Here is a 15,401-nt window from a genome sequence, read left to right on the forward strand (position 1 = left end):
TGTGTTTCTCCTACTCACTTTTATTTTTGAAATTTAAAACAAATTTGGTAACCCCGGCTTTTCACCATTAGTCTTTCCCAGAGACTCAAAGTCAAATTTTTATACCTGGAAAAGAAAGACTTCCTAGTGTTTAATGGCAATGCAGGCCTTCATACTTTACTAAGTGCAAAGCTAACAAACCACAAAAGCAATGAAATGCGATATAATATATACATGGCACTCAATACTGAGTCATATAAACATGGAAACTGGGATACTCAGAAGTGCATGAGGCCCCATTGCCACATTAACATTTTTACTTGTCACCCCAAGGGGTAGCTCAGTTGGCAAGGACCAACGCACGAGTTCAACCCTCCTTAAGGGCCTACCTTAAAAATAAAAAATAAAAAACCATTTTCACTTGTCCTAAAAAAACTTGCTTCCATTACCCAGAATAATAGTCCACTATGATGTATGTGAGGCATGAGAACATGCTTGTCAGAGCTGGCCATCCTACGCATACTTCCTCACAGCTCTGGTATTGTATTCGTGCTTGAGTAGATTAGCCCTCAGCAACATTGCCCTGACATCATGGCCAAACTCGCTGCCCGTCTGTAGGGCCCGTTGGAATGTTGCATTTCTTTGATCAGCATGTCGTGCGTATAGAATCTTGTTGTGCGAGTCTATACGAGCCTGTAGTTGGACAAGTCTGATAAATTAAAGCATGAAAGACACGACGAATGGAATAACAAGCTGAAAGAAATGTAAAATGCTGAATTAAGAGGTTGACCCATCCCTCCTCCAAACCCGAACCACACCACCCCGCCCCCCCCCAAAAAAAAAAAAATTTTTTTACTGCAAAGACAAATTGAAGCTTCATGAATCAACATAAATGGAGAATATTGTAGCCAGAGTAGCATACCTGAATCTGATTGTCAGTAATCAAAGCTTCAAGTTCCTTCTCCAACCCAACAACATTTGTTTTGAAGGCACTAGCCATCATGTGCAGATCAACAGATACAAAGGGGTGTGTGTATTGGATTAGGGCTTTGTGACGGATTTGATTATATAGAGTCTCAACATGGTCATACAAATGGATATCAAGCAACAGATTGGCTTTGAGATTTTCAAGGTACTCAAGACATGAAGCATAATGGCTGCATCAGAGAATTTTCAAAATATCAAATAGTGATCTACTCCCTTCAATCATGAAAAGTGAAAGATAGGGCATTGGGTATATTCAGTTGAGTTTGCTCTCACAGCATCCATGGTATTTTGCAACAATTATATCACAGAATAATCTTTCACGAATCAATGATATAAGTCCAGACTAGAATTAATGAAGGCAAAGAATTAGGACCTCCATAATCCCTAAAAAAAAGGTGTACCCAGTGCACGAGGCTCATGCCACTGCGGGGTCTGGGGAGGGTCTAATGTACACAGCCTTACCCCTACTTTCACATAGAGTCTGTTTCCAGACTCAAACCCGGGACCACTTGGTCACAATGGAGCAACCTTACCGTTGCACCACGGCCCGCCCTCTGGACCTCCAGAGTCCCTAACTTTTTTAAATGAAAAATGAATAAAAAATGAGGACAAGCTTGTACTCCAACCCCACCCCCCAGTATCTTCCAAAAAATGCTGTTATGACAAGACTCTTTAACACTTCAATGGGACTCTAAAGAGAGCATCACAGGAGAAGGAAACCCTCAGAAATTAGAGCCTTAGGGCCCTTTTTAAACCTTACAAAGTGAAACACATGCAAGTACAAGCACACATATAGCTCTACCGTATGACAAGATTTTTATTTTTCATTAAATAATGATTAAGAAGAACCTCAGTGGTTTTCAGCCACTAAGTCTGTGCCTAAGGGCCCTTCTTGAGCCTCATCCATGAGGCTGGTTTCAATGAATAAGCATCAGAAACTCAAACTCCTTGTAAATCGATTAACGGGATCAAATGAGGCAGGCAACTCACACTACCCGTCAAATGAACCAGCATGACTACACACACACACACACACAGAGAAACAACCCCCCCCCCCCCCCCCAACCTCATCTTGAATTAGAATATATCTGCTCAAGTTAACAATAGGAGAACATTGCACTCATTTTTTACTCTTTCTTTAACTTACCATGCTCCTTTCTGGTTGGGCTATATCAGCTAAAGAACTTCACAGACTGACTTTATGTGTCATTTTGGGATAATAATGATACTTACAAGTCAAGGTATGTTGTGATCTTATATTGAATAGCAACTTCTAAGCCATCCACTAGGCCCACTACACTTTCAGCCCGAATTGTTTCTATTCTATTCAAGCTTTTGCCTCATAGCCCAAAAGAAAATTACCTTTTTTAGTTTTAAAAAAAAAACACAATAAAGAAATTGCAGATTAAGGACCAGAAATCAGGATTGGACTTTGTAATTCTTTACCTGGAATAAAAATCATTAATAAGCTCCCTTACTTCAGGCACCAGCTCTAAGAAATTCCGGAAATTGATATTGTCTATAACTTTGTTCTGTAACCGCCGGGGGGGGGGGGGGGGTGGAAGCAATTAGAGGTTGATTTCTCAACTGTAAGCATGAAAATTGAAGAGTATTTAGAGATGAGAAATATTAGATAAATGCCTTCAACTCTGTCCTGTCAAAACTAGCAAGGGCACAAAGTCCACCATATGTCGCAACATCTTGGGGTGCAATCACTTCCGAGTAGTTATTTCCCAATTCAGGCCCTGTCTCCAAGAACTGTTAACACACCGAAACAGAAGTTAATATTTTAGAAGTTGAAGTTCATAATCAGCAAAAGTCAACCTGTTCAGCACAAGACGAAGACTAGAAACCTGGTACACAGCCAACAACATCACCACCACACACGTACGTGCATGCACACACCCCCACACAGACACACATACATGCACATGCACCCACACAAATGCACACATGGGCGCATGGTCATAGACTCATAGGACATGCACATGCACAGAAGTCGATTAAATCATGCATGTAGTCCTCATAATCCTGAGTTTTTGGCTATTTATGCATGAGAGATCAAAATATATTCAAGGGCAAAGAAAAAAACATATGAATTCAAGCTCCCAAAACAGGAAGAGCTTTCTCCCCGGCAAGTTAACTATGCCATACTAACGAAAAAAATGGGGGAAAAGTAATAGCCAGACAAGAAAACTAAAATGTCATTGATCTGACAAACTCCATTTTCATGGTTCATCCAACTCCAGTCTCCAGGTAAACCAGTAAGAAATTCACCTTCCAGGCTTCTACCATTCTCAAGATTTTAAATTTGAAATCGGTCATTAATTTTGGTTCTAGTCTCTGACGAAGATTAAATCCCAAAATTTCAAGCATTCTTCAAAGATTTGCCTAAATATCATTGTCAAATATTTGAAATGCTGAACAGAGACAAGCATCACCAGAAAATGGGAGGGGATTAACCACAGGCTAAGACGATTGACAAATATAAGTATTACACTGCTGCTCCAAAAGAAGCTAACAACATCGCAATATCAACTAATGCAGCATGCAAGATTTATGAAATATAACTTTTTTTTTAAAACGAATGAACAAAGACTAAATATGCTACACAAACCTTGCGAGCAGCATGTTTGTACATTTTACCCTTCAAGTGAGCCAATCCAGCAGCACAACGCAATTTTGCAACTGTAATAGGGTCCACCACCTCGGGTGATTGCTCTGCCTTACTAACATAGCTTGTGACATGTGTAAACTGGCCCATCTCAATGCTAACCAGAATTGCATTCAGACACATCTGAGTTATGTGCTTTGATGTAGTGCAATAATCACGAGTACGGCTATAGTTCTTAAAAGCATCGCCGAGGGCACCATGCGCATAGTAAAAATCTCCAAAGTCATTGTATCCCATTCTAATGCTTTCTTTTATCAAATTTGTCTGCATATAAAGATTTCAGGATCAGACGTGGAGATGAAGGAAAATGAATTGGAGAGGAAAAAGTACTTTAGTCATATAAGTCAATCTCAATCATGAACTTCAATAAATATAACAAATGCAAATGCAGCAGTATAAATAATAGCTTCTTCAGGGCCCAGAAAGGGCAAACCATGACTGCTCTGCCCAATCCAACAATTGAATGGATTATCCTCTCGATTGTCCACATGACAAGTCTGTGGCACCCTCTCAATTATATGGCCCACTATGCGTATGTTTCAAAGTGTATGTTCAGCAGTAAACCAAGTTGACATTTCAGCCTTTCACAAAGTTTTGCAACCACATAGTAAAGTATGTACAGGCTGATACTTAACATGAATAGATGGTACTGTGAACATGCCCACAAAATTTTGAGAAAGAACTAACTTGCCTGGCAATAGGTATATAGGGCCGTGAAGGAAAACTTGACTTGGCAACCATGAAGAATACATTTCCCAATGACAGTAAATAGTAAAACAACAGTAACAACAATAAAAAGATGTTCCAAAGTTTGGCCATAGAAAGAGCCACCAAGAACTGTATCAACTTAGTAGGAGAAATATGTAGTAAAATGAGATGAATCTAGTATTGGAAAAGATGAAAGGACAAAATTCTCTAGAAAGACACTTAAAGACGGACAACAAAATTTCCAACAGAAGCTCTAAGAGAAATTAACAAGAATCAGAAAAATATTGAAGTGTGTTCAAACAATTGAAAAACAAAAGGTTTTGGATTTTGAGTTCCAATTTAGAAGAGCTTCGGCAATATCTAAAAAAAGTAAAGTGGGAAAACAGAAAGAAAAAACATGTTAATATATCTGCACATAAGTAATGTGATTTAAAACCTTTGTTTTCTTTGATACAATGCATGAAAAAAGAAGTGAAGTGATGCAGGATAAAAAGTAACAAGGTAGACAGACCCAAACAATAAAACTGCCCAAATTTCCTGAAAATTTGAATGCAGAACTCACCAGCAATTTAAGTCCTCTCTTTTATTATGGACCGGAATCATTTTTTGATTAGCACAATGAATTATGGAGATTGTACGTTGTGAATTGAGACTTAACAGTAGTTGACCTGGAAGCATTGCCTACACTTGCCAATTGTCTGTAGTGTGTGTTAGTACTAGTTGTTCTGTTCTTTCTAAACCAAAGGAATGTAAGAACATCCTACGACAATGGTGCACCTTTTGGTTTTAATGAATAGTAGTAGCGTGTAATCTGTTTAGTTTCTAGTTGTTTCTCAATTGCAAAATGTTTAGTTCTATGTGACTGACATCCTTTCCCAGTGAGTTAGCTGCACCACTTTTCTTAATCACAGTTGATGGAACATTTTTAAGACAAGCTTGCTAAGATGAAAACTTGTTGATGCAGGAGTGCTTCCATGGGTTTGCTCAAACCCGTTTGGGAATCTGGATGGAGATGAACCGGGTCAAATTGGTTTTTGGAGTCTAGTAGGATATTAATAATCTATTTATTTATTTAGATTTATCTTAGTCTTTTATTTTACTTTGAGTAGACTTAGTTTTCAGTTTTAGAGTTTGAATAGGAGTCTTTGATTTTTATTTATTTATACCATGTAACCATCATAGATAGGAAGATTTGATAATGAATTGAAATCGTGAGTGGTTTGATGCCTGCATGATCAGTGTTGTACAAGCTCCCCCCCCCCCCCCCCTCTTCTTCTATGTGATCTCTCTCTACCTCTTTCTTCTTCCTTCCTCTTTATACTGTATTTCATTGGGCTCTGTTCTGGACACAGTAGCAGCCCAAGAGAACCGAAGTGTTCTCCCTTGTCCCCAATCCCTTTATTTCAGATTTAGTATGCTGCCACTTAACCTAAGGGCGACCCCTCCTGTGGAATGTCGTGGGAAAGGAAGACTTGTACCCAGGACTGAGAAGAAGCACATGGAGTGTGAGAACTACATCAACTATCAGATCTACCACCCATTACTCAACCAAAATCTGTTTCAGAATTCTCTAAACAATATCCAACTTCTGGTTCAAGGTTTTGTGGGTTGAAATTGATAGAGCATTGAGGTATTGATCCATCCCTGGAATTTCGAGTCAATACAAGCCTATTTGGTAGAGATTGAACACCCCGTCGAATGCCAGTTTTCCACGTGCGCAAGGAAGAAGACGACCCATCCTTCCTTCCCCAATTCCTTTCTTTCCTTGATTCCAGGATTTTAAAACGCGGGATCTGTCAGTGCCAATTCTGATTCGAATCTGTCCTCGAGAACCTAAAATCGGTCCTCAGATCCAAAAATAGGGAATTTCTAGGGTTTTGAGGTGTGAATCAGTCATATTGAATTGGTCAGAATCGAAACCTTTCACAGCCAATTCATATCCGAATCAACTTATTCACCGATTTGATTCCGATTCTTAAAACCCTGCTTTATTATTAAACCCCTTATAATTCCCTTTGCCATTGCCCTCTTCTTTAACCCCCAAGTCCCTTCAATCCTTATTTTGTTTTCCCTACCAAGGTTAATACTTAATAGTGGGAAAAGGGAGTCATAAGCATAACCCAATTATTCTTTTCTTTTTTTAACTTACCCCTTTTAGTACACTAAGCCAGGTAGTTACCCATTATCCATATGCAACATGGTAGTTCACCCATTTTAAGTAATCCTTATGAGTCTATGTTAAAAAAAAGGCATTCCCAGTGCACAAGGCTCCCGCCACTGCGGGGTCTATGGAGCGTTATAATGTATGGAGCCATTATGAGTCTATTTTAAGGGTGATTATTCCTTTTTCAGTGCTCTAAACTTTGTTAAACCAATTCAGAGCAAAACTGGCATTTCCTAATCAGTTTAAAACTAAGTTCGGAGCCAATCACGATGTTTGCAATAGGTTTTGTTAACACTGATGAAATTGATCCATACTTTAAAATTAAGATGCAATAAAAACTCGATAATGTTGATCTGGTGAACAAATTTCCTAGAAATAACTCTTTCCCCCACTGTGGGAAAAGGGGAGCCAGGGAGGCACCATAATCAAAAACAGTGTTTTCAACTAAACTTTGATATCTTAACATCTAACCGAAGAACATAGTTTGAGAACTCGCAAGATCTCGCCCAGTTTCTCGGTTTTTTGAAAAGCTGAGACGAGACTGCCTGCGAGTCTCAAAAGTGCAATATCTCGGTGAGATCTCGGATCTCGGTTTGGATCTCGGTTTCGACCCATTATTTTAACCCACCTACCACTTAAATACCTTATACCTAACTGGACAAAACTCGACATATCTCGGCGAGATCTCGGATCTCGGGTCCAGATCTCGGGTTGACCCAAAGTTGAGGCTTTGAGTTGGGAAAAAAAAATGCACCAACTCGGCGAGATCTCGACTCGTCTCGGTTTTTCCAAGAACCGAGTTGGTACCGAGACCCGAGTTTTAGTACCTTGCCGAAGAATATGGGTCTCCTATCCTTCCCTAGTCACCACATATTATCCACCAACATTCTAAAAGTCCCTGCTAATATGGTTATTTCCAGCAATATCGCCTGCTATTGACCCAGAGTACAATTGAAATTAAATGTAAAAAACTTAACAGTATCAGGCTCACATCATGCCCCCTCACCTCAACAATTGCATTTAACAAGTTGTGCTCTGAAGCTGATCCCACAAAACTTCATATTCTCACTTTTAGGGAACTCCAATTGGAAAATTTTCCTCAATTTAGATATAGAATATTTCCTCATCTCAAGAAATAGAAACTTAAGACCATTGTCATTGTAATTTGAACATAGGAGGAGATTGTAAGGGTATTTATGTAATATCCCTTCATATGTTCTAATATAATCCTACTTGTATTAATGCCCAGGCTGTGAGAGGCAATCTAGTAATTAGCCTATCTGACCTAAACCCTAGTTTCCCTATATATACTAGCTGGAGGCAGCAGTCTGAGTATTTCAAACTAGATACTCAGGGTGTAATGCTTTAAGCAACCTTATGCTTAAACCCTAAACCCTAACAATCTTAAAGCATTATTATTTTCGTTTCTCTGCAATCAAGATCGGCTTTGGATTTTCAGATTCACAATTTGTTTTTGAGAGATCGGTTTGGCGTGGCACAAAACATTCACGTTCACGGCTTTTGTCCAACAGTGCCTACATCTTCTTCGATCTGTCTCGAACGTGCGAACGATTTGGGAAAACTCATCTGTGAGCAGATTTCATCTCAAAGAGGTGTACTCGATCGGTTTCTCTTTTGTTGTTTGATTCACAAAGGACAAAAGAGTTAAATCAGATTTCTCTTTTCGTTTAGATTGATTCCACATTCAAAAGCTTTAGCTTCTAATTCCACACGGTCAAAGCAATTGCAGATTTTTGTCTTTTTGTAATCATAAAGCTTTAGCTTATGATTTGAATGGTTGTTTGAAAAAAATTTTAAAAAAAAATCTGTGAAAGCTACGAAAAAGCTAAAGCGTTCTTTGGTGCTTTATTTGATTTGACAGAAAGCTTAAAAAAAAGAGGCTTTAGTTTTTTATTTGCTTTTGGGTTCGTCCAGTACTTGTGAGCTGCCAATACCCGCAAGCAGCCAACACCTGCACCAGCAACTAGTACTACCGTATACGTCACGAGTGTCGACGCCACTGCACCGCCGTGATCCTTTCCTCCGCCGTCTAAATCCAGGGTTCTCCATCTCAGGTGTGATTGTTCCTTGAAGTATTTATTTTTATTTGAATTTTTATTTGGGCATATAAACAAATCACTTAACAATGGAAAAACATGTTATTCCAATTGAGATGATCAAATTGGAAAGTTTTAGTGGCTCTGAGTTCAGTTCTTGGAAAAGGAGGACTCAGTTTGGATTGAAGTACCTATCTACACTGTGGTAAATACTTTTTCTGATTGTACGGACCTAACTGAAGCCCAATGGATAAGTGATGAGGACTTTTGCAAAGACTGTTTATTGAACTGCCTGTCAAATAGGCTGGCAGAGACCTATAGTAAATATGAGACTACAAAAGAGATTTGGGAAAACTTAGAAGCCCAATTCAAAAAGGAGGAGGACCTCTAAAAACTCACTTGGTTGATAAGTTTATGGATTTCAAGTTTCAAGAAGACAATGAAATACTTCCTCAAGTAACAAACTTTGAGAACTTGAGAACAAAACTGAACCAAGAAAATATCCCTCTTGTTGATGCATTCTTAGTGGGTGCAATTATTTTTAAGTTACCCTCTAACTGGCATTCCTTTAAAACTGAAATGCATAGGAAGAAAACACAAGTAGGGCTAGATGATCTCAAACGGTTCATTAGAATCGAAGATGAGAACAGAGCCAGGAATAACTTGGAGATGGTGAAACAACAACAGGCATCTGCCAATTTAGTTTCACAATCCAAGAAAAATCCTACGCAGTCTAAGCCACCTAAGAAAGAACCCCAACAGTTGGAGGCTAAAAAGACTAACTTTAAAAAGAAAGGCAAGTGCCGCAACTGTGGGAAGTGGGGTCACTATGTATCTGAGTGTAGGGGTCCTAAGAAAGGGAACACTGACACACCAAAGAAGGCAGTTCACATGTTGGTGGACAAGACTGAGCCTACTAACTTTGTTGCCATGGTTGGCAAGGGTAAAGGGTTGGCCAGTACATCTTCAGATTGGTGGTTAGACTCTGGAGCGACTTGTCATGTTTGCAATAGCAAGAACCTGCTCACTGATATTGTTCAAGTAGCAGAGACTGTCACTGTTGCAAATGGAGACGTTGTGGAGGTGATTCAATAAGGGACAGTGAACCTGGTTCTTTCATCAGGTAAAATACTTACTTTGAAAAATGTTAAAATCTTTCCTGGTTTTGAACAGAATTTAATTTCAATTGGAATTTTGCTTGATGTTGGCATGTCTATTAGTTTTAGTAATGGTAGAGTAACACTGTCTGTTGACTCTTTTTATTGTGGATGTGCTTATAATTTGAATGGTATGTTCAGGTTGAGTTTAGTTAATGAGATAATAAACCAGGTTAACCATATTTCACTTTATCCCAAAATACTACATTGTAGGTTAGGACATGTGAACTATAGGAAAATGCTAAAACTAGTTAAAACTCATAATTTACCATTAGACACTTCAATTAGATTTAACAGATGTGAAGTATGTGCTCAAACCAAAATAACTAGAAAACCTTTCAGACCGGTTTCTAGGAGCACTCAACTTCTTGAACTTATACATTATGACATTTATGACTTTAAAAGCTACACAACTAGAGGAGGTCGGAAGTATTTGATAACATTTATAGACGATTTTTCTAGATATTGTCATTTATACCTGTTAAAATCTAAAGATGGAGGGTAGAAAATCAATTGAACTTGAAAATTAAAAGATTTAGAAGTGATAGAGGAGGAGAATACAAACTGTCAGAGTTCAAGGAATCTTGTGCCTCTGCAGGCATAATCCTTGAAACTACTGCTCCTTACTCACCTCAATCAAATGGCATAGTTGAAAGAAAGAACAGGGCGTTAACAGAGATGTTAAACTCCATGTTATTGACAGCTGACATGCCCTCTTGCTATTGGGGAGAAGCAATGTTGACTGCAAATCACATTTTAAATAGACTACCACATTCAAAACTGACTTCTACACCTTATGAACTATGGCATAACCATCCATGTAGATATGACACTCTTAAGGTTTGAGGCTGTATAGCTTATGTTAGGATACAAGACCCTAGGAGACCTAAGGTGGGGGCTAGAACAAACACTTGTGTGTATCTAGGCTGTGCAGAAGACAGTGCTGCAGACCGATTTTTGGATCTATTCACTAATGTGGTGATAGAATCTAGGGATGCTATATTCTTTGAAGATAAATTTCTCAGAGATAAAAGCCTGACCTTGCCTGGTCTGACAGAAATGATTACAGAATCACCCATGGATACTGAACCAATTGCTGCTGACACTCAACCCACAATGGTTACTGAATCAGAATCTAGAAGAGTATCTACTAGAGATAAAGTACCCAAGAATTTTGGTGAGGATTTTGTGACCTACCATTTAGAGGCTGATCCATCCACCTATAAGGAAGCGATGAGATTTAGGGACTCACTGCTATGGAAAGAAGCCATTGATGAGGAAATGAGCTCTTTAATGCAGAATGAGACCTGGCACCTTGTTGATCTGCCTAAAGGGGCCAAGACAATAGGGTGTAAGTGGGTACTGAAGAAGAAACTTAATCTGGATGGGTCTATAACCAGGTATAAAGCACGGTTAGTAGCTAAGGGCTATACCCAGGTGAGAAGGAGGATTATTTTGACATCTACTCCCCGGTCTGCCATTTGGCCACGATAAGGATTCTTCTTGCCATAGCATCTATTGAGCACTATGTTGTGCATCAAATGGATGTAAAAACGGCTTTCCTTAATGGAGACCTAACAGAAGAAATCTACATGAACCAACCTGAAGGGTTTGTCATGGAAGGTTCTGAAAAAAAGAGTTTGTAAATTAAACAAATCTCTCTATGGTCTTAAACAAGCACCTAAATTGTGGCATGAGAAGTTTGACAAGACAGTAAAGAGCCTTGGTTTTCAAACCAGCAACTCGGATAAGTGCCTTTATTTTTTGTCTGAGTTAAACAAGGTCGCGATTATTTGCTTATATGTAGACGACATGTTGATTTTAGGTTCTGATCTCTCTGTAGTGAGAGACATTAAAGAAACCTTGTCCAAAGAATTCGACATGAAAGATCTTGGTGTGGTAGACACCATTCTTAGAATGAGAGTAAGCTTCGATGAGCAAGGGATCACCCTTAGTCAGTCTCATTACATTGAGAGGCTACTTTCTAGTTGGGGATACAGTGACTGTAAACCGATTGCGATACCCTATGACTATAACAAACGGTTGAAACCTAATACAGGCGACACCGTGAATCAGTTAGAATATTCTAAACTGATTGGTAATCTCATGTATGCAATGAGTTGCACTAGGCCAGACATAGCCTTTACGGTAGGCATGCTGAGTCGTTTCACTAGTAATCCTGGAAAAGAGCATTGGGATGTCCTGACGAGGCTGATGAGATACCTTAAGGGTACTCTAGATTATGCTCTATATTATACTGGACATCCTCCAACTTTTGAAGGATATTTTGATGCATCTTGGTGCTCAGATTTGGAAGACAGCAGATCCACTAGTGGTTATGTATTTACACTAGGAGGAACAGCTATAGCATGAAAATCCAAGAGATAGACTGGTATTACTCTGTCATCTATGGAATCGAAACTTTATGCTTTAGCTTCTGCGGGAAATGAAGCAGAGTGGATAAAGGATCTGATCATGGATATTCCATTGAGGAGTTTCAAGTTAAACTCTATATCTATATTCTGTGATAATCAAGCAACAAAGACGATTGTGAATAACTCACTCTTTAATGGTAAGAGGAGACACATCAGGCTGAAACAGACCATGCTGAATTATAGAACAGAACAAGGGATTATCACTTTGATTGATGTGAGATCGAAGGATAATACGGCAGATACCCTTACAAAGGGATTAAACAAAGATCGAACATTCAAAACTACGGGGGAGATGGGGTTAAAGACCATTTAGTCAGGTCTTAACCTAACCCAGTATTATTTTGAATTATTCGAATCTCATCTAGCCTTGGTAAGCATTCGGGACAGTTTACATGTTTCAGATAACTTAGTTAGGTTACTAAGTATTGGGGTTTGTGAAACCATTCAAAATTTGATGGTGTAGCAAATTTTCATGTGAAGTTTCCTTACTTTGTTATTCCACAAAGGAATATGAAAAATGTCTGATATGTTTCAATGATATTGTGCTAGTCTTTATGTCATTCCAAATTTGATGACATGTCTTTCATAGTATGGTGTACCATTCCAAATTTGATGATACAACACAAATCTATGACTGATATGACGAACACAGTATTCCAAATGGAAACATGGTATGGTCCTTGTGATAGAGACTATATAGGATCGAGTTCTTATAAAGAAACTTGATGATGATGCTTATTGTTTTTTATTTACCTTCAGCCATATATGGAATGTACTAAGTTCTTATTGTTGAACTAGATACTATTGTGCAAATGATTGAATTTATATTATCTTATGAAATTCATATTTGACAAATTACAGAGAATGGCAAAGATAGAGGAGAACAGTTGAACCTGGATCTCGATGAGGATGACTTACTTGATGAGTAAAGTCACATGGATTGCAAGGACTTTTCTTTTGGTTTAGCCACTTGCATGTGGAACTTCAGATTTATTGTTGGGTTTAGTTTTGATCTAAAACCCTAGCTTATTTCTTGAAGTTTACTTTTTTGATTTATTGGATTATTGATATTCAACTTATTCAATTTATATTGATTCAATTACTGATTGAATAATGGTTTCTATACATGTGTGGTGGATATATGTAGAACATAGGAGGAGATTGTAAGGGTATTTATGTAATATCCCTTCATATGTTCTAATATAATCCTACTTGTATTAATGCCCAGTTTGTGAGGGGCAATCTAGTAATTAGCCCATCTGACCTAAACCCTAGTTTCCCTATATATACTAGCTGGAGGCAGCAGTCTGGGTATTCCAAACTAGATACTCAGGGTGTAATGCTTTGAGCAACCTTGTGCTTAAACCCTAAACCCTAACAATTTGTACTCTTTCTCTCTTTTCCGATGAGTAAAGAAAATAAATACTTCTATTCTGACTAGGGTTTTGAATTTTGAATCAAATTTTCATTATACTAGACTTCAAATCACAGAAGGGAAAACGAACATGCTGAGGATTTTTAATAAAAAAGGTGCAAACCAACCATGAAACATGCAAACTCAATAAAAACACCAAAGCAACACTGCAACTATAAACAAATAAAACACACCCGGTAGGAATTGAGCTCATTCTCGAGCTTCTCCTTCCTCTGCTCAGCTCTACGATCAACGTTATCAACCCATGTCAGGTCCATCCCGTAAGCAGATCCCAACCTTCCATCTATCTTCTGAACGACCTCTCTAAAGAGCTGGGAGTTCTCGCCCTTTTTAATCTCGTCATAAGCCATTCGCAATGCCTCCAACTGCATTGACTGGTGACCGCATCGATCAGCAATGAATAGAAGCCTCGTGATCTTTGTTCTGCCGCTGTAGAGACTTGCGTAAGCCTCAACGTCCAACTGTTCGCTGCTCATGATCGGTTTACTGCGCTTATCATCAAAACCATTGGAGCAGATGTTGTCAATCATCGTTTCTGGCCCTTCGTCCTCGCCTTCCATGGCTGGCTAATATAAGCCCTAGAAGGGAACTCCTAGCTACTTGGGAATTCGGAATTCGATTTCGAGAATAGCAACAACAATCACGCGCACCACTCCGCTCTTCGACTCTGAGGCTCTACCTCACTCTTCAGTTTTTCATATACCCTGGACGTGGGCCTTTCGTGTATTGTCCGCGACCGGGAGTCTATTGCAACTCGCAGGTAAGAGGAAAGAGGAAAGTGCACAGGATTAGGATAGACGTGAGGATAAATGATTTTCCTGAAATCATTTCAATATCCGTATAAAAGTGGAAATTTTACTGAAATCATTTCAAAATCCGTATAAAAGTAATAAACCTACTATAGAAGTGGAAATATTGTGTAATTTTCGGGAAAAAATTTGTGCAAAAAACGAGCAGGGGGAAAGAAAGTGCTCGCATTCCCATGAGTCTATCTCTCCTCCTCATATAAAAATACATTTTTACCCCCTTGTTTTGAGAAGGAGAAAGAGATAGACACATGGGAGTGCTTGCATATGCCGGGAAAACTGTTTCCCTAAACAAAAAATATGAAAAAAATATTGGAATTTTTTGGTGTTACCAATGGGTTTCAGTCTTTATGGTTTATTAAAAAATGAAAAACAATATTGAATTGATAAAGAGTTTGGTCCATCGATTATGGTTTGATCCAATTAGTTATGATTGTTCAATTGATTCAACTCGTTTTTTTTATACCCTAGGCTGTTCTAAGCCAAGCTTAGCTTACATGGCTTTAAACTTGTCAAAATCAAATCGAAACCGTTTAAACCAAAAGTGATAAACCGCTTACTAAATGGTTCATTTTTTTGTTTACAAATCAAACTGTTTAATAAACAGTTCAATAACGGTTTCTACCTTTAAATCAACGGCAAACTGATTATATAAGTGTGTATATAATAATATAATAGAAACTATATGATACTATGAATTATAAAATATGTAGAAACATGTAGGTGAGGAAGAATATATAATATATAGGTAAGGGTTCCTTGCCAGGCTGCGTGGCCCTTGCACTAGTGCAAGGGGCCCATCAAAGCACACACTTGGGCATCAACATGGGTGGGATTTTCCGCAATTCACGAGGGTGGGGCCGTTGTTTCGCCCCATCTAAATGTTGAGTGTAGGCACTACGCAGCATGACATATATTTTTTTCCCATAATATATATATTACATTTGTTGATGAGAAAGATTGTAAATTATATAAAGGGGAAGGCAGGCACACAAACCG

General features: G+C 38.6%; 1 protein-coding gene across 1 annotated transcript; it reads right to left on the reverse strand.

The window, feature by feature from the left end:
* Nucleotides 1–397: 397 nt before the first annotated feature.
* On the reverse strand, nt 398–14,280 carry LOC122669289 (COP9 signalosome complex subunit 1-like). Its single transcript, XM_043866036.1, has 6 exons — nt 13,770–14,280; nt 3,584–3,904; nt 2,608–2,724; nt 2,413–2,498; nt 902–1,136; nt 398–672 (listed from the first exon to the last, which is right to left on the reverse strand). Exons 1-6 carry the CDS (start codon nt 14,154–14,156, stop codon nt 493–495), a joined length of 1,326 nt encoding a protein of 441 aa, XP_043721971.1. The 5' UTR covers nt 14,157–14,280; the 3' UTR covers nt 398–492.
* Between the last annotated feature and the right edge of the window lie 1,121 nt (nt 14,281–15,401).

Source organism: Telopea speciosissima, chromosome 1 (assembly GCF_018873765.1).
Source record: "Telopea speciosissima isolate NSW1024214 ecotype Mountain lineage chromosome 1, Tspe_v1, whole genome shotgun sequence".
NCBI lineage: Eukaryota > Viridiplantae > Streptophyta > Magnoliopsida > Proteales > Proteaceae > Telopea > Telopea speciosissima.